The sequence below is a fragment of the Anomaloglossus baeobatrachus genome, chromosome 8 (genome assembly GCF_048569485.1).
Source record: "Anomaloglossus baeobatrachus isolate aAnoBae1 chromosome 8, aAnoBae1.hap1, whole genome shotgun sequence".
NCBI lineage: Eukaryota > Metazoa > Chordata > Amphibia > Anura > Aromobatidae > Anomaloglossus > Anomaloglossus baeobatrachus.
The window spans coordinates 204,744,712-204,763,864 of NC_134360.1; the positions used below are offsets into that span (position 1 = coordinate 204,744,712).

Consider the following 19,153-nt stretch of genomic DNA (forward strand, 5'->3'; position numbering starts at 1 on the left):
ACAAAACAGGATACAGTACAAAAAACCTTTAGAGATAATTCACAGAAGCAATAAGCAAATAACACACAAAAGTCTGAAGCAAAACCAAGAACTTAGCTTAGCTTGATAGCGGGGAAGCCAGGAGGAGAAGAGACAGATTCCTATAGTCTCAGGAATTTCATACAACTGGCAAAGACAAACAGTTAGCACAAGCCTGTTACGTCACCATCGTAGTCCACTCCAGCCACTTCTACTCCGATCGCCAGGCGACACCATGATCCTGCAGTGGATGGTGCTGGTGATGGGAGAGGATTTGATGCCAGCGGCACCGGTGGGCGCAGGCTCCGATCATCCACTGGGCTGGTTTATCTTGGGATTTGCAGTACCACTGGCTGATTATAGGTGGTGTGTGTCTTCCAGCTGAAGTTGCCATCATTCAGCTACAGCCAATGGGATGACACCACACCGTTATTAATTCCTCTCATGACTGCTGACCTCTGCCAGAGATAGTTCTGATTTCCTGGCTCCTGGTTCGCCCTATTCTGTTTAGTGATTCTTGTGTGCTGACTTCTGCGTGTTTTCTGACTACCCTCCTACCTGCTGTTTTTGTACCTCACTGCCCGATCCGGATTTGACCTCTGCTACGTTTTCTGATTACGTCCTTGCCTGCCGATTCTGTCCCTGTTCTACTATTCCTGGTTTGACCCTGCCTGACTACTCTCAACGGACGGCAGCCTTCCACAGGTAGTGATCTCCAGGGCCCTGTGTAATTCCAAATCCCTGTATAGGGGTTAAAGGGTTTCAGTGTTCTGGGGGTCCTGCTTGGTGTGTGGCTTCCCTCTAGCCTGTCCATTACAGCCCGTCTGAGTCTGTGGATCCAGGCAGGCGTTACAACGCCTATATCCAAAATCAAGGTTTGAGCTGCCAACCAGGTGTGTAGAACTGAGGAACAGAATCCAAGGTAGTCCAAGAGCGGAGCTCTACCAGACAGTATTCACAACACTTGAGTAAGCATACTTTTCCTTATATGTAGGTATATAGTGGTTATATAAAAACATATAGAGAAACATATATATATATATATATATATATATATATATATATATATATATATGTATATATATATATATGTATATATTATATATACAGTACAGACTAAACGTTTGGATATACCTTCTCATTCAAAGAGTTTTCTTTATTTTCATGACTCTAAAAATTGTAGATTCACATTGAAGGCATCAAAACTATAAATTAAAACATGTGGAATGAAATACTTAAAAAAGTGTGAAACAACTGAAAATATGTCTTATATTCTAGGTTCTTCAAAGTAGCCATCTTTTGCTTTGATTACTGCTTTGCACACTCTTGGCATTCTCTTGATGAGCTTCAAGTGGTAGTCACCGAAAATCGTTTTCCAACAGTCTTGAAGAAGTTCCCAGAGATGCATAGCACTTGTTGGCCCTTTTGCCTTAACTCTGCAGTCCAGCTCACCCCCAAACCATCTCGATTGGGTTCAGGTCTGGTGACTGTGGAGACCAGGTCATCTGGCATAGCACCCCATCACTCTCCTTCTTAGTCAAATAGCCCTTACACAGCCTGGAGGTGTGTTTGGGGTCATTGTCCTGTTGAAAAATAAATCATGGTCCAACTAAACGCATACCGGATGGAATAGCATGCCGCTGCAAGATGCTGTGGTAGCCATGCTGGTTCTGTATGCCTTCAATTTTGAATAAATCCCCAACAGTGTCACCAGCAAAGCACCCCCACACCATCACACCTCCTCCTCCATGCTTCACGGTGGGAACCAGCCATGTAAAGTCCATCCGTTCACCTTTTCTACAAAGACGCGGTGGTTGGATCCAAAGATCTCAAATTTGGACTCATCAGACCAAAGCACAGATTTCCACTGGTCTAATGTCCATTCCTTGTGTTCTTTAGCCCAAACAAGTCTCTTCTGCTTGTTGCCTGTCCTTAGCAGTGGTTTCCTAGCAGCTATTTTACCATGAAGGCCTGCTGCACAAAGTCTCCTCTTAACAGTTGTTCTAGAGATGAGAAGGTGTGTCCAAACTAACTCTTCAGATTCCAGAGTATTATTCCCGCCCCTGCAGTGGTCGAACCGCTCGGATCCGGGGTCTGCTGCTGTGGCTCGAGGGTCTCTGGACCTGGAGGCTCGTGGCCACTCTCAAATGAAAAGAGGGCTATTTACAGGGGAGAGAGAGTTCGTGACGCCACCCGTGGTTCGCGGTAAGGGGAGTACTGCTGCAGCCGATGGGAGTACCTGGGGGAGATGGAGCGGGGCAGCCAGATGACGTTCCCTCCACGGGTAGGGGAGGCCCCAGGACTCTGGATGGTGGAACGCTGGTGTAGGGGAGCGCAGGACTGATTGGAAGCAGGGGGAGGACTATGTACTCACTCAGGCAGTGTCAGTGATGCTGCGGCCGCAAAGCAGATTCTGACAACAAGCTCCTCACTACTCGAGAGCTACCACTGTTCTTCCTCTACTTCCCTCCCACCAGTCTGCCTGTCCCCTTGGTGGGCGGCCCTATTCCAGCTAAGCAGCCCACTGGTGTGTCTGACAGGATGTGGTGTGAGGTGTGGTTGGGATTTGGATATGGATGGAGGCAGCACTATAGGTTGGGAACCCAGAACCATGGGGGGTTGAGTTCTACACCAAAGAGCAGCAAGTGCAGTACCCTGTGACGCCCTGAGTAGTCCAGGGGTGTCACATTTATTATTCCCGGCTAGCGATGAGTACTTGCGATACTCATAACAAGTACTGTCTAATACTCGCATATTCATTCTGAATAGCATGTGCAATGCAAGTCAATGGAGAAAACACGCAATGTAACGAGTAACCCGAATGCTGCACTATTCGCTATTCTCACGAATAGTACGGCATTCGGGTTACTCGTTATATTGCGAGTTTCCCCCATTGACTTGCATTGCACATGCTATTCGGAATGAATAGGGGAGTAGTAGACAGTACTCGTTATGAGTATAGAGAGTACGAATAGTTAGGTACTCAACTCTATATCCGGGAAATTAATTATTATAGACAGATAACCTACTAAAGGCCATTTCCCAGCCCACTCCTTACGATTCCTCCTGACATACCGTATCTGTAATATAGCAAAAAGGTTAATATACCTTACTGTTTTGCACCTATAGCTGCTGTGCTGTTACCACCTGCATTTTTCCAATCTTTTAAATGTTTGTTAGGAAGATGTAGACGACAGGTGCAAATTGTGCAACTAACATGACATATTTTACAGGAAGAATTGTTTAAGAAATTACGCGATCTTCTTACTCCTCTAATGCAGTGCACTGTTACCGGTACATCTCTAGCTGTAAGTATTTCTTAAATTACTTTTCTATATAATTGATATCTCTGTATTTACTCATATTGGTAATTAACGTGTTGTCTTATAATATGCAAGAGATTTGGGTTATTATGTGACAAGAGATAGAAGGTTCTATGTTCCATGATTTCTGGAGTCACCGGAGAGGTGGGAAGAGGCTATGGAGGAAGAGGGACCATTAGATAATCTGGCTTGAGTGGCACTGGGTAGTATGCATCAGATGGAGGCATCTGAAATGACTGACTAGACAGTTTATATAGGCCGGGTAGGTAGATGAAACAGATAGGTACAGGATAAAGTAAATGATTACTCCAGAATTGTAAAGATTTGTTCATATTCTGTGTTTTTGCAGCCTTTTTTTCTCCGAGCATCAAAAAATTCCTTGCAGATTTGAATCATGAAAGCATTATTTCTATATCTGCAGCATGTATATTTCTTCAGTGTTAATGCAGAATTTTTCACCCATTCAAACGAATAGAAAAAAAAGCCTCATATAATAATGTATAAAAAACGCGTAAAAAGGCGCATATATTCCGCAGCATTTTTTCTTCCCACACTCAGGTTGTTATGGCTGCAAAAACTCAACATGTGCACATATCATAAATCAGAAAAGCACTTTGCAACAATATACAATTTAGCAAGAATTTGTAAAATACATGACCGAGAGCAGAAATAGCTCCAGGAATGGGACTCTTGTGTAAATAAAGAAAGACGCTATCCCATAACTGGTCAGTACTCCTTCCATTTCAATATGATCGCTTGCACAGTGCTTCTTGGGATGTTCAATGTTTTGGAAATCTTTTTGTAACCAAATCCAGCTTTAAACGTCTCCACAACAGTATCACAGACCTGCCTGTTGTGTTCCTTGGTCTTCATGATTCTCTCTATGCTTTAAACAGAACACTGAGACGATCACAGAGCAGGTGCATTTATACGGAGACTTGATTACACACAGGTGGATTATATTTATCATCATCAGTCATTTAGGACAACATTGGATCATTCAGAGATCCTCAATAAACTCCTGGAGTGAGTTTGCTGCTCTGAAAGTAAAAAGGACGAATAATACTGCACGCCCCACTTTTCAATTTTTTATTTTTTACAAAAGTTTAAAATAAGCAATACATTTTGTTCAACTTCACAATTGTGTCCCACTTGTTGCTGATTATTCACCATAAAATTATTTTTTTTTTATCTTTATGTTTGAAGCCTGAAATGTGGGAAAAGGTTGAACAAATCAAGGGAGCCAAATACTTTCGCAAGGCACTGTAGATATTTAAAAGATGGACACTATTGCTCAAGAATGGGGGGGGGGTTGGTTGTCGGAGTGCTGGATCTACAAGGAGCTGCAGGTAGTTGGCAGGGTCGGCGTAAACCTATCAGGGTTAATAGCAATACTATATGAAGACCACTGCGCTCACAAGATGGCAGTGGGGTTCAGGAAAAGTGGTTATACCTGAGTAGAGATGTGTGGATGTAGAGATAAATGAAACGCCTGAGAATTAATAATGATAAAAATATACAGTACAGACCAAAAGTTTGGACACATCTTCTCATTCAAAGAGTTTTCTTTATTTTCATGACTCTGAAAATTGTAGATTCACATTGAAGGTATCAAAACTATGAATTAACACATGTGGAATGAAATACTTAACAAAAAAGTGTGAAACAACTGAAAATATGTCTTATATTCTAGGTTCTTCAAAGTAGCCACCTTTTGCTTTGATTACTGCTTTGCACACTATTGGCATTCTCTTGATGAGCTTCAAGAGGTAGTCACCGGAAATGGTTTTCCAACAGTCTTGAAGGAGTTCCCAGAGATGCTTAGCACTTGTTGGCCCTTTTGCCTTTACTCTGTGGTCCAGCTCACCCCAAACTATCTCGATTGGGTTCAGGTCTGGTGACTGTGGAGGCCAGGTCATCTGGCGTAGCACCCCATCACTCTCCTTCTTAGTCAAATAGCCCTTACACAGCCTGGAGGTGTGTTTGGGGTCATTGTCCTGTTGAAAAATAAATGATGGTCTAACAAAACGCAAACCAGATGGAATAGCATGCCGCTGCAAGATGCTGTGGTAGCCATGCTGGTTCAGTATGCCTTCAATTTTGAATAAATCCCCAACAGTGTCACCAGCAAAGCACCCCCACACCATCACACTTCCTCCTCCATGCTTCACGGTGGAAACCAGCCATGTAGAGTCCAACCGTTCACCTTTTCTGCATCGCACAAAGACACGGTGGTTGGATCCAAAGATCTCAAATTTGGACTCATCAGACCAAAGCACAGATTTCCACTGGTCTAATGTCCATTTATTGTGTTCTTTAGCTCAAACAAGTCTCCTCTGCTTGTTGCCTGTCCTTAGCAGTGGTTTCCTAGCAGCTATTTTACCATGAAGGCCTGCTGCACAAAGTCTCCTCTTAACAGTTGTTCTAGAGAAGTGTCTGCTGCTAGAACTTTGTGTGGCATTGACCTGGTCTCTAATCTGAGCTGCTGTTAACCTGCGATTTCTGAGGCTGGTGACTCGGATAAACTTATCCTCCACAGCAGAGGTGACTCTTGGTCTTCCTTTCCTGGGGCGGTCCTCATGTGAACCAGTTTCTTTGTAACGTTTGATGGTTTTTGCCACTGCACTTGGGAACACTTTCAAAGTTTCCAATTTTTCGGACTGACTGACCTTCATTTCTTAAAGTAATGATGGCCTCTCGTTTTTCTTTACTTAGCTGCTTTTTTCATGCTATAATACAAATTCTAACAGTGTATTCAGTAGGACTATCAGCTGTGTATCCACCAGACTTCTGCACAACACAACTGATGGTCCCAATTCCATTTATAAGGCAAGAATTCCCACTTATTAAACCTGACAGGGCACACCTGTGAAGTGAAAACCATTTCCGGTGACTACCTCTTGAAGATCATAAAGGGAATGCCAAGAGTGTGCAAAGCAGTAATCAAAGCAAAAGGTGGCTACTTTGAAGAACCTAGAATATAAGACATATTTTCAGTTGTTTCAAACTTTTTTGTTAAGTATTTCATTCCACATGAGTTAATTCATAGTTTTGATGCCGTCAATGTGAATCTACAATTTTCAGAGTCATGAAAATAAAGAAAACTTTTTGAATGAGAAGGTGTGTCCAAACGTTTGGTCTGTACTGTAAATATGTATTTTATTAAATATGAAATTTTAATAAAAATGTCTCAGAGTGATACACTGAGTCGGGTATTCGGATAGGTAATAGAAAACCGGCTTGAAAGGCATAAGGCTGTGTGCACACGTTGCGTTTTTTACCGCGGAAACGCTGCGTTTAGAACCGCAGCGTTTCAGTGGCAAATTGCATGCGTTCAGCTTTCCCAGCAAAGTGTATGAGAAAGCCGAAAAATCAGTGCACACGCTGCTTTTCTAAACGCAGCGTTTTGGATGCCAAAAATCGGTGCGGAAAGAAAAGCAGCATGTCACTTCTTTTGTGCGTTGTGGCTGCGTTCTCTCTCCCATTAAATCAATGATGTGGGGTCAGAACGCAGCTACACCGCAGTGAGCTGCTTTTTTGTTGCGGTCCGCGGGCTTTGTCAGCACACAGAACGCAGGCATTTACCTGGAAGTGAGGTCAAGAGGTTTCCTGTTGACCTCACTTCCTGGCAAAGTCCTGGAAAGCCCAAAGTGCCCGCCCCGACCCCGACCCCCCTCCCGAAAATCCAACATGGCCGCGCGCACAGTAGCGCACCGGCCGCCCTGCTCCTATGATTTCTGTCGCATGTGCCTTGAGACATGCGACAGAAAAATGCCCCCCAGGCCCTGCCCGGTCACCCCCTATTCCCCCGGTATTCCCCCTTACCTGTCCGGTCGCAGCGCTGATCCCCCGCGGTCCCCTCCTCCTTCACAGTGCACGCTGGCCGGTCACATGTGCAGAGCAGCTGACAGCCAGCACTGTGTTCAGTGTGAGCTGTGCTGGCTGCTCGGCACTCTGCAGCTGTGACCTGGGGAGAGTGGGTGCAAATTTTTGGCACCCACTCTCCTCAAATGGAGGGTCTGTCCTCCTAGAAAATGGGGGATACGTTCCCTGAGCGTGCCCCCATATTCTAGAAGGTCCAGAGGCGACGTGGGACGTCCAAATAGATTTCTGCGGACCCATTTTTTTCAAATTTTTTGATTAAATTGGAGAACAAGGGAATGATTTGGGGAGTGTTTTTTCTAATAAAAATTTTTTTGTCATTTTCTTTTGCTTTTGTTTACTGTCAATTAGTTATGTCTGGTATCTGATAGACGCCGTGACATCACTAATTGCTGGGCTTGATGCCAGGTGACATTACACATCTGGTATAAACCCCATTTATTACCCCGTTTGCCAACGCACCAGGGCGCGGGATGAGTTGGGGCGAAGCGCCAGGATTGGCGCATCTAATGGATGCGCCACTTCTGGGGCGGCTGCGGCCTGCTATTTTTAGGCTGGGAAGAGTCCAATAACCATGGCTCTTCCCCCCCTGAGAATACCAGACCCCAGCTGTCAGCTTCACCTTGGCTGGTGATCTAATTTGGGGGGACCCCACGTTATTTTTTTTTTAATTCTTTATTTATAAATAAAAAAAAAAAGCCTGGGGAGCCCTCCAAATTGATCACCAGCCAAGATGAAGCTGCCAGCTGTGGTTTGCAGGCTACAGCTGTCTGCTTTACCCTGACTGGCTATCAAAAATAGGGGGGACCCCACGCCATTTTTTTCATTGTTTTTTGTTGTTTTTTTTTGGATAAATACTAAGCTAGGCACCCTTTAGTGCCACATGAAAGGTACTAAAGGTGCCAGCTTAGAATATGCAGGCGACGTTATATATATTTGACATCCATAAAATCCATTGACGCTTTTTAGGCTGTGTGCCCACAATCAGGGTTTGCAGCATTATGGGCGCTGAGTGTTTTCCCTGCGTCCATAACGCTGCGTTGTGCAGTAGAAGCACAGTGGAAGGATTTTTGGAGATCCCATGCCCACTGTGCTTCTTTTCTCCGCAGCATAAACTGACCGGTGGCGTGGCTTCCCGAGCCTCAGCATGTCAATTTATGCTGCGGAGACGAGAGTGTTCTCTGCAGGTAGCATAGAGCTCCACAGCAGCCTGAACCCAAATCGTGGGCATGGGCAGCTGCAGGAAGGCTGACACTGTGTACTAGACGCCGTGTCGCTGGATCATGGCCACATAGCCTTAGGCCTCTTTAACACGTCAGTGATTCTGGTACATTTGTGCTTTTTTTTAAACGTACCAGAATCACTGACATACGCAGACCCATTATAATGAATGGGTCTGCTCACACGTCAGTGATTTTTCACTGCACGTGTCTCCGTGCGGCGTACCCGCATGTGCGTGATCTGCCAAACAGAATGTGGAGAAGAAGGAAATGACATCACAGGGTTTTTTTTCCAAAGGTCTGTGTTCAACCAACTTTATTAACACTGACAAGTCTTAAAAAACACACCTAAAAAAACGCATGAAAAACGCATGAAAACCGCATGAAAAACGCATGAAAAACGCATGCGTTTTCTATGCGTTTTTCTCAAAAAGCATTGTTTACAATTCTCCCCTCTGCCAGAGGGTGCGTTTTTTTCCGCGCTGGAAAAAAAGCAACGTGTGCACATAGCCTAAGACCTGTCAAAATTGAAAAAATAAATAAACAAGAGTGAGTATACCTGTACCTGTGCTAACAGATGTACAGGGTCTGCATGGAAATGGAGTTTACTTGAAGGTAGCGGTTTTGTTGGAGGAGGCGTAACTATTGAAAAGGTAAGTAGAAAGGTGTAGTTACAGAAAAAGCACACCTAAAAAGAGTACCTGAAATAAAAAGATAATGTACATTAAAATAATCTAATTTAGGTTAGAGGATACAATATATAGAATCTCTATAAAATAAAGGCAACCTAACTGTAGGTACCTTATGCCAAATATAGGAGGGCTTTAAGTTTGTGGCTTGCGTAGATAGAATGTAAAAAGACCCTGGAATAGTGATGGTTAAAAGTTATATACTGTCACTAAAACTAATAGAATGATTCTACTAGTAATAGGTATGGATACCTGATTTGTTATTCCTCCTAGATGTGTCCTTTCAGAAGGGGATAATAGATGAGTATTCCAGGGGCTGGTATTTAAAACTAAAAAAAAATATGTATTTTTATATATATATATATATATATATATATATATATATATTGTAATGTTCGGTGCAAAGGAGGATCCACGGGACCGTGCACTGGACTCTCCCAGAGAGACTACCAGGAACGGACCCCTATACAGGGGCTGTCTGGCGGCCACCACAGAGGGCCTAGATGCACAGCAGCCGAGACACAACAGTGACACAGGTTAGCATCCTTAAGATGTCCGTGGATCTCCAGGATAGGGAGGCTGGTCCAAGGGTAGAAGTAGCCTGAAGGAAATCGGGACGGATGAGCGGAACCGGGTACAGGTGCTGACTGGTGGTCACAGACGGAGTTCAGGATCAGCGAGGGTGCAGACAGATGATACCGGCTGGAGTCCAAAACCGGCTACGGGTACAGGCTGACGGAAGGTGATGGAATCCACAGCAGATCGTCACCGATGAATCTCCTGGAAGACCGGTGGGCTGGACACACACAGGTTGGCAGTCGGGATTTGTGGGTAGAGTCAGGTTTAACCTGGGTACGTGACACAGAGGGACCGGAACACCTAGCACAAGAGATGAGGCTACTAGTACACGTTGAACAGGCACCGCCCACATGGAGAAGGAAGTTTTATATACCCTGTACCTGTTATCAGCCATATCCTGTTTCAGAGACGCTGGCCCTTTAAGAGAAGGTGAGGGAGCGCGCCTGCGCCTTAGTGTGCATGTGCGAGGCCCAGGAGCCGGATATCAGTGCAGGAGGAGACGCAGGAGAGCTGGAGGCAGAGTCCGGGGCTCCAGCGAGACGGCGGGCACGAGGAGCAGGGAGCACGGAGGAGGCTGAGGAGAGCGGGAGCATCAGTCGTGGTCAAAGAGCGCACAGGGACCGGGTTGGTGAGTAAGGAGCGGCGCCGAGATAAGTGGCACCGTGACCCCGGGAGCGTGACTTTATATTTAAAAGAATTTTTACATACAAATTGGGGACATCACTAAAAAGGGATAAAAGAGTGACACTGAGCAGTTGGTACACACAGAACTGAAGTGAATCCTCTAAGCTCCACTCAGTGTATCACCCTGATACATTTTTATTCAAATGTAATACGTAATAAAATACATATTGATTTTTTTATCATTATTAATTCTCAGGTGTTTCATTTATCTCTACAGCCACATATCTCTACTCAGGTATAACCACTTTTCCTGAACCCCACTCCCATCTAGTGAGCACAGTAGTATTCATATACATTATATAGAGTTATTACACACAGAGTGATCTATTTCAAGTGTTTATTTCTGTTAATATTGATAATTATGGCTTACAGCCAATGAAAACACAAAAGTCATTATCTCAGAAAATTACAATAAATACCACAAAACACCTGCAAAGGCTTCCTAAGCATTTAAAATGGTCCCTTAGTCTGGTTCAGTAAGCTATACAATCATGGGGAAGACTGCTAGCTTGACAAATGTCCAGAAGGCAGTCATTGATACACTCCACAAGGAGGGTAAGTCACAAAAGGTCATTGCTAAAGAAGCTGGCTGTTCACAGAGTGCTGTATCCAAGCATATTAATGGAAAGTTGAGTGGAAGGAAAAAGTGTGGTAGGAAAAGGCGCAGAAGCAAGCAGGATGCATTTGTATATTTTCCACAAGCAGATGAGATACTTTAATGTATAACTTGTTCAAAAGTATTTAGCTGAATAATTAGATTTTACATTTTCGTTATGGTGCACAGATTAAAGCATAATAAAACTAATAATTTACCTAGAAATGGGTAGAATATTAAACTATACCGAGTACCATACAATGTAACAATGTTATTTTACTACAGGGTAATCTAAAGGACAAAGGAGTACTATGCCCTTTGGTAAGTGTTATTTTATACAATTTGTCACCATTTCAAAGCTAATTTCTTTAATATTTGTTTCCCCTTTCTTATGCGGGCGTCACACGATACGATCTATCGTGCGATCGCACGAGCGATCGTACCCGCCCCCGTCGTTTGTGCGTCACGGGCAAATCGCTGCCCGTGTCGCACAAAGTCATTAAACCCCCGTCACACGTACTTACCTGCTGAGCGACGTCGCTGTGGGTGGCGAACATCCTCTTCCTGAAGGGGGAGGGATGTTCGGCGTCACAGCGACGTCAGACAGCCGCCGGCCAATAGAAGCGGAGGGGCGGAGATGAGCGGGACGTAAACATCCCGCCCATCTTCTTCCTTCAGCATTGCCGGCGGCCGCAGTTTATCGTTCCCGGGGTGTCACACAGAATGATGTGTGCTGCCCCGGGTACAATGAACAACCGGCGCAAAGAAAAATAAATGATTTTTTAAAAATAAACGACGTGTAAATGATACACTATTTGTTACCGATATGCAATCATTCTGAGACGCTCGTAGGTGTCACACGAAACGACGTCGCAAACGATGCCGGATGTGCGTCACGAAAACCGTGACCCCGACGACATATCACACGATAGATCGTCTCGTGTGACGCCCGCATTACCATCACTATAAATAAGAAAATATAGAGATTAGGATTGTACAAAATAAAAGAGGCTAAAGAACGATTACTGTTGTATTGTGTTGCATATAATGTCAGCTGTCTGGACTCGTCTGCTTTTCGTATTACCTGTGCTCTGCATAATACCGTATTTTTCGTTATATAAGACACACTGGATTATAAGGCGCACCCAAATTTAAAGAAGAAAAAAAAAATATGGGGTCTGTCTTCTAATCTGGTGTTGTCTTACTGGAGGGAAGGCTGTAGCAGTGGTTGAGCAGAGTCACAAGAGTCAGGGGCGGTGCTGGAGTAGGGTGAAGCTGCGGGCGGTGCAGCAGGTGTCCCAGATGCTCACTGCGGGCACTGTGAGGTGGCAGGAGCATCCATAAACTGTCGGCGGTGCGGGTTTCAAAGAAATGGTGTACAGAGTTGGCGCGTGCGGTGATGGAGCTCTCGGCTCAATGACAAGCAGAGATCTCATATGCGCATGCGCCACCTCCAGGCGCCAGTTTCTTTAAATCCGCTGCAGAGGGATCAATGGGCCGGAAGCGGTGAATGCACAGATGAGGTCTTGAGCCGAGAGCTCCATCTGTGCATGCGCCGACTCCGGGTGACATTATTTGAAGCCGCGCATGGCCGACATTTTCAAAATGGCAGCCCCTGCCTCACAGCCTACAGCACAGCCCTCAGCATCTCCTGTGACCTCTCTCCACCTCCCCTGGTAAACTACATTCGGATTATAAGACGCACCCCTCATATTTCATTTTCCTCCCAAAATTTTTGGGAGGATAATTGCGTCTCGTAATCCGAAAATTACGGTATAGCAATTCTGGAGACTTTTTCTCAGAGCTCTCCATTTTGCCATTCTTCTGTTATTCCTCCTAGAAATCTGTGACTTTATTGACCACTACAAATTATCAGTTATGTGTCTCCATTCACTTTCTGACATAGTCCAATAAACACCGCCAGTCTTGATGAGGGGCATGGTGGAGTCTGGTGCTCCTGATTCATTAAGAGTTGTAATCCTCTTAATAAATAGGTCTTGTCTGAGAAGTGGTGAGTACCTCCATGCCGTTCACCCCAAATCTTACTCCAGTCAAGGATTGGAGTAAGATTTCTGGTTTAAGGAGCACCACAGCTCATCATGAAGTAGACAAGCTGTGGTGTTATGTCCCCGTCCCACCCTGCTGTGGTGTTATGTCCCCATCCCACCCTATAACTGTCCATTTTGGTGGAACTGGGCAAAACTTGTGTGAAAACACCATAAGTTGCCACATTTATGAGCAAACTCGAGTTGCGCAAATATTTTACTTAATTTGTCACGCCTAATTTCTGTCAAAAATACATTGATGAATTTGGGCCGTTGTATATCATGCGGGTTTTCTGGGATCACATTATTAATTGCCTATTATTTGAAGAGAACTGTGTTGTGGAGCATATTATACAATTTGTTTTTCCCTATAAACCAAAATTATACAAATAGGAAGTAATCTTTGTAATAGGTAAATATTATGGAGTTGCTGTAAATGCAATTCCCTAATATGTAATCTGTCCCTGAATGGCTCATTAGTGCTATAAATTAGAGGTAATGTAGAAGTTGTCAGAACTTTGCTACTCTGTCTTGAAAAGCTTCTGCAGAAAAATTAATTGTTTGAAATTCAAGGAAACTTGATTTTTGTGTTAAATTGCTACTATGTATCTTACAATTGTCTCTGCATTACTTTCCTGAAATATTTACTCCATGTTTCGGGTGTGTCTGATTTGTATTTAGATCAATATTCTCAGTGGAGCAGGAGGCGACAGTGTTGATGGAAGCATTGTAGCCAGCATTCTTGGTGGAGGCGCTGAAGGCTTCATTCTTCCTGGAGGCATTCTAGATTCCCTTCTTGGTGGAGGCTCTGGACACGGCAGTATTGGTGTAGACATTCTAGGGGGCCTTCTTCCTCGGAAGCCAAAATGTGTTCCAGTTAAATCTAATCCTAGCAAAAAAAAATCTGGTAAATTGTGTAAAATGTGTTTCACAACAAAAAATATTAAAAATCAAAGTGAAACACATCTTTCTATTAAACAAATATACATTTCCATTAAGTTGCAGCAGCTAGAAGGAAAAGTAGTGGAATTACAAAAATCGCAAGATTTAGAGACATTTTAATTATATACTATGAAAATATGGGTGTAAAATCATCAAAACGTCTCAATTTATTCAGTATTGAATATGAGCGCCTGTTGAAATTCCTGCAATTACAACATCTGCTGCTATCAATAAGGTTATTAACCCCTTAGGCTAGGTTCACATTTACGTTGTTTTGCATCAGTCACATGCGTTGCTTGACGCATGTGACTGATGCGTTGTACAACGGATGACAAAGAACAGAAATCATTGTCGGACTCCGTTGTGTGAGGATGGCGGAGCCGAGCGGGGCCGTGGCGCTGAGGACATCAGTGCCGCGGGGACTGCAGGGCTGGGGACAAGTGAGTGTGTGTGAGTGTGTGAGTGTGTGAGTGTGTGTGTGTACTTCAGGATGGGGGAGCCGAGTGGGGAAATGTCGGCCTTCTTGCACACGTATCCAGGGTAAATATCGGGTAACTAAAAGCAAACCACTTTTTGCTTGGTTACCCGATATTTATCTTGGATACCAGCGTACACTGCTTAGCGCTGGCTCCCTGCACACGTAACCAGTGTAAATATCGGGTAACTAACCAAAGCGCATTGCTTGGTTACCCGATGTGTATCCTGGTTACGGGTGCAGGGAGCCAGAGAGAGCATGCGCAGGAAAATCCTACGGATTGCGCCGCTCAAAAAACATTATAGGCTGCGTTGCTCCCGCCCAGCGGTCAGTTAAAAAATGACTGACCGCGATGCAGCGGATGCAACGCAGCATCATCAGTCGCAATCCGTCACTAATAGAAGTCTATGGGGAAAAACTGGATTCCTGCAAAATATTTTGCAGGATACCGTAATTCCTCAAGGCGACGGATTGTGACTGATGCAAAACAATGGAAGTGTGAACCTAGCCTTAACGATCAAGGATGTACTGGTATGTTCTTGGTTGCCTCCCTACAGTTACTGCGGCTCCGGAGGTGAACCCACTGAATTCCCTGCATATGTCTGCTAATCTGATCAGCAGAGATGTTCGGCTAAGGCTATGTCCGCACGTTGCTTTTTACCTGCTTTTTACCTGCTTTTTTGCTGCTTTTTCAACTGCAGCGTTTAATGCCAAAATGGTTGTGTTCTGCTTTTCAAGCAAAGTCTATGGGAATTTGGGTTTCTTGTCCGCACTATGCAGTTCAAACTGCAGCCTTTTTGTTGCAGAACTTTGGTCAAAAACTCAGCTTTGCAGTGCAAAACCCAAATGGCAAAAACAATTGACATGTCAATTGAGTGCATGTTATCGCCAAATGTCTTTGCACTAGTGTGACTAGACAACAGTCCAATAGCCACGTTTAGGATGCCACTAGGTACACTGAGTGTTTGCTAGTATAATGGCTTAGTTATAATGAGTTGGAGTGTGCAATGCAGGCAGAGGTGCTGCAAATGTCTTTGCACTAGTGGGACTAGACAACAGTCCAATAGCCACGTTTAGGATGCCACTAGGTACACTGAGTGTTTGCTAGTATAATGGCTTAGTTATAATGAGTTGGAGTGTGCAATGCAGGCAGAGGTGCTGCAAATGTCTTTGCACTAGTGTGACTAGACAACAGTCCAATAGCCACGTTTAGGATGCCACTAGGTACACTGAGTGTTTGCTAGTATAATGGCTTAGTTATAATGAGTTAGAGTGTGCAATGCAGGCAGAGGTGCTGCAAATGTCTTTGCACTTGTGGGACTAGACAACAGTCCAATAGCCACGTTTAGGATGCCACTAGGTACACTGAGTGTTTGCTAGTATAATGGCTTAGTTATAATGAGTTGGAGTGTGCAATGCAGGCAGAGGTGCTGCAAATGTCTTTGCACTAGTGGGACTAGACAAAAGTCCAATAGCCACGTTTAAGATGCCACTAGGTACACTGAGTGTTTGCTAGTATAATGGCTTAGTTATAATGAGTTGGAGTGTGCAATGCAGGCAGAGGTGCTGCAAATGTCTTTGCATTAGTGGGACTATAGCAAAGTCCAATAGCCACGTTTAGGATGCCACTAGGTACACTGAGTGTTTGCTAGTATAATGGCTTAGTTATAATGAGTTGGAGTGTGCAATGCAGGCAGAGGTGCTGCAAATGTCTTTGCACTAGTGTGACTAGACAACAGTCCAATAGCCACGTTTAGGATGCCACTAGGTTCACTGAGTGTTTGCTAGTATAATGGCTTAGTTATAATGAGTTGCAGTGAGCAATGCAGGCAGAGGTGCTGCAAATGTCTTTGCACTAGTGGGACTAGACAACAGTCCAATAGCCACGTTTAGGATGCCACTAGGTACACTGAGTGTTTGCTAGTATAATGGCTTAGTTATAATGAGTTGGAGTGTGCAATGCAGGCAGAGGTGCTGCAAATGTCTTTGCACTAGTGTGACTATAGCAAAGTCCAATAGCCACGTTTAGGATGCCACTAGGTACACTGAGTGTTTGCTAGTATAATGGCTTAGTTATAATGAGTTGGAGTGTGCAATGCAGGCAGAGGTGCTGCAAATGTCTTTGCACTAGTGGGACTATAGCAAAGTCCAATAGCCACGTTTAGGATGCCACTAAGTACACTGAGTGTTTGCTAGTATAACGGCTTAGTTATAATGAGTTGGAGTGTGCAATGCAGGCAGAGGTGCTGCAAATGTCTTTGCACTAGTGGGACTAGACAAAAGTCCAATAGCCACGTTTAGGATGCCACTAGGTACACTGAGTGTTTGCTAGTATAATGGCTTAGTTATAATGAGTTGGAGTGTGCAATGCAGGCAGAGGTGCTGCAAATGTCTTTGCACTAGTGGGACTAGACAAAAGTCCAATAGCCACGTTTAAGATGCCACTAGGTACACTGAGTGTTTGCTAGTATAATGGCTTAGTTATAATGAGTTGGAGTGTGCAATGCAGGCAGAGGTGCTGCAAATGTCTTTGCATTAGTGGGACTATAGCAAAGTCCAATAGCCACGTTTAGGATGCCACTAGGTACACTGAGTGTTTGCTAGTATAATGGCTTAGTTATAATGAGTTGGAGTGTGCAATGCAGGCAGAGGTGCTGCAAATGTCTTTGCACTAGTGTGACTAGACAACAGTCCAATAGCCACGTTTAGGATGCCACTAGGTTCACTGAGTGTTTGCTAGTATAATGGCTTAGTTATAATGAGTTGCAGTGAGCAATGCAGGCAGAGGTGCTGCAAATGTCTTTGCACTAGTGGGACTAGACAACAGTCCAATAGCCACGTTTAGGATGCCACTAGGTACACTGAGTGTTTGCTAGTATAATGGCTTAGTTATAATGAGTTGGAGTGTGCAATGCAGGCAGAGGTGCTGCAAATGTCTTTGCACTAGTGTGACTATAGCAAAGTCCAATAGCCACGTTTAGGATGCCACTAGGTACACTGAGTGTTTGCTAGTATAATGGCTTAGTTATAATGAGTTGGAGTGTGCAATGCAGGCAGAGGTGCTGCAAATGTCTTTGCACTAGTGGGACTATAGCAAAGTCCAATAGCCACGTTTAGGATGCCACTAAGTACACTGAGTGTTTGCTAGTGTAATGGCTTAGTTATAATGAGTTGCAGTGAGCAATGCAGGCAGAGGTGCTGCAAATGTCTTTGCACTAGTGGGACTAGACAAAAGTCCAATAGCCACGTTTAGGATGCCACTAGGTACACTGAGTGTTTGCTAGTATAATGGCTTAGTTATAATGAGTTGGAGTGTGCAATGCAGGCAGAGGTGCTGCAAATGTCTTTGCACTAGTGGGACTAGACAAAAGTCCAATAGCCACGTTTAAGATGCCACTAGGTACACTGAGTGTTTGCTAGTATAATGGCTTAGTTATAATGAGTTGGAGTGTGCAATGCAGGCAGAGGTGCTGCAAATGTCTTTGCATTAGTGGGACTATAGCAAAGTCCAATAGCCACGTTTAGGATGCCACTAGGTACACTGAGTGTTTGCTAGTATAATGGCTTAGTTATAATGAGTTGGAGTGTGCAATGCAGGCAGAGGTGCTGCAAATGTCTTTGCACTAGTGTGACTAGACAACAGTCCAATAGCCACGTTTAGGATGCCACTAGGTTCACTGAGTGTTTGCTAGTATAATGGCTTAGTTATAATGAGTTGCAGTGAGCAATGCAGGCAGAGGTGCTGCAAATGTCTTTGCACTAGTGGGACTAGACAACAGTCCAATAGCCACGTTTAGGATGCCACTAGGTACACTGAGTGTTTGCTAGTATAATGGCTTAGTTATAATGAGTTGGAGTGTGCAATGCAGGCAGAGGTGCTGCAAATGTCTTTGCACTAGTGGGACTATAGCAAAGTCCAATAGCCACGTTTAGGATGCCACTAAGTACACTGAGTGTTTGCTAGTATAACGGCTTAGTTATAATGAGTTGGAGTGTGCAATGCAGGCAGAGGTGCTGCAAATGTCTTTGCACTAGTGGGACTAGACAAAAGTCCAATAGCCACGTTTAGGATGCCACTAGGTACACTGAGTGTTTGCTAGTATAATGGCTTAGTTATAATGAGTTGGAGTGTGCAATGCAGGCAGAGGTGCTGCAAATGTCTTTGCACTAGTGGGACTATAGCAAAGTCCAATAGCCACGTTTAGGATGCCACTAAGTACACTGAGTGTTTGCTAGTATAATGGCTTAGTTATAATGAGTTGGAGTGTGCAATGCAGGCAGAGGTGCTGCAAATGTCTTTGCACTAGTGGGACTAGACAAAAGTCCAATAGCCACGTTTAGGATGCCACTAGGTACACTGAGTGTTTGCTAGTATAATGGCTTAGTTATAATGAGTTGGAGTGTGCAGAGGACAGGAGGGTACAGTGCCAGGATTGTGGGGCTCTGGGTAGAGGAAAGGAAGCCTGCCTTTCTATTCCCTCCTAATGGGGAAATGCAGCGACGAAATCCCTGACCTTTGCTACACAGACGCTGTCGCTGTTTTCAGGACCTGTCACCTTAACTCTGACCCTGCCCGTACGAGCCCTTAAAAGGACTGATGGAAAGTGCTATCCCTATGCTGTCCAGCGCTGTGTATGGAGCGCATACAGCTGTATCAGCGATAGGACTCAGGACGGAGCTGCGCCAGTGATGTCTGACACC

The 19,153-nt window shown here is 44.4% G+C and overlaps 1 protein-coding gene across 1 annotated transcript in view; it reads left to right on the forward strand.

Annotated features, from left to right (window-relative positions):
* LOC142250075 (uncharacterized) overlaps positions 1 to 14,097 on the forward strand; it is a 127,878-nt gene extending 113,781 nt beyond the window's left edge. Inside the window, exons 10-12 of the mRNA XM_075322134.1 lie at positions 3,252 to 3,326; positions 11,276 to 11,311; positions 13,717 to 14,097. Of these exons, the coding sequence (XP_075178249.1) occupies positions 3,252 to 3,326; positions 11,276 to 11,311; positions 13,717 to 14,097 (492 nt within the window). The remainder of the gene's footprint in view (positions 1 to 3,251; positions 3,327 to 11,275; positions 11,312 to 13,716) is intronic.
* The last annotated feature ends 5,056 nt before the right edge of the window (positions 14,098 to 19,153 follow it).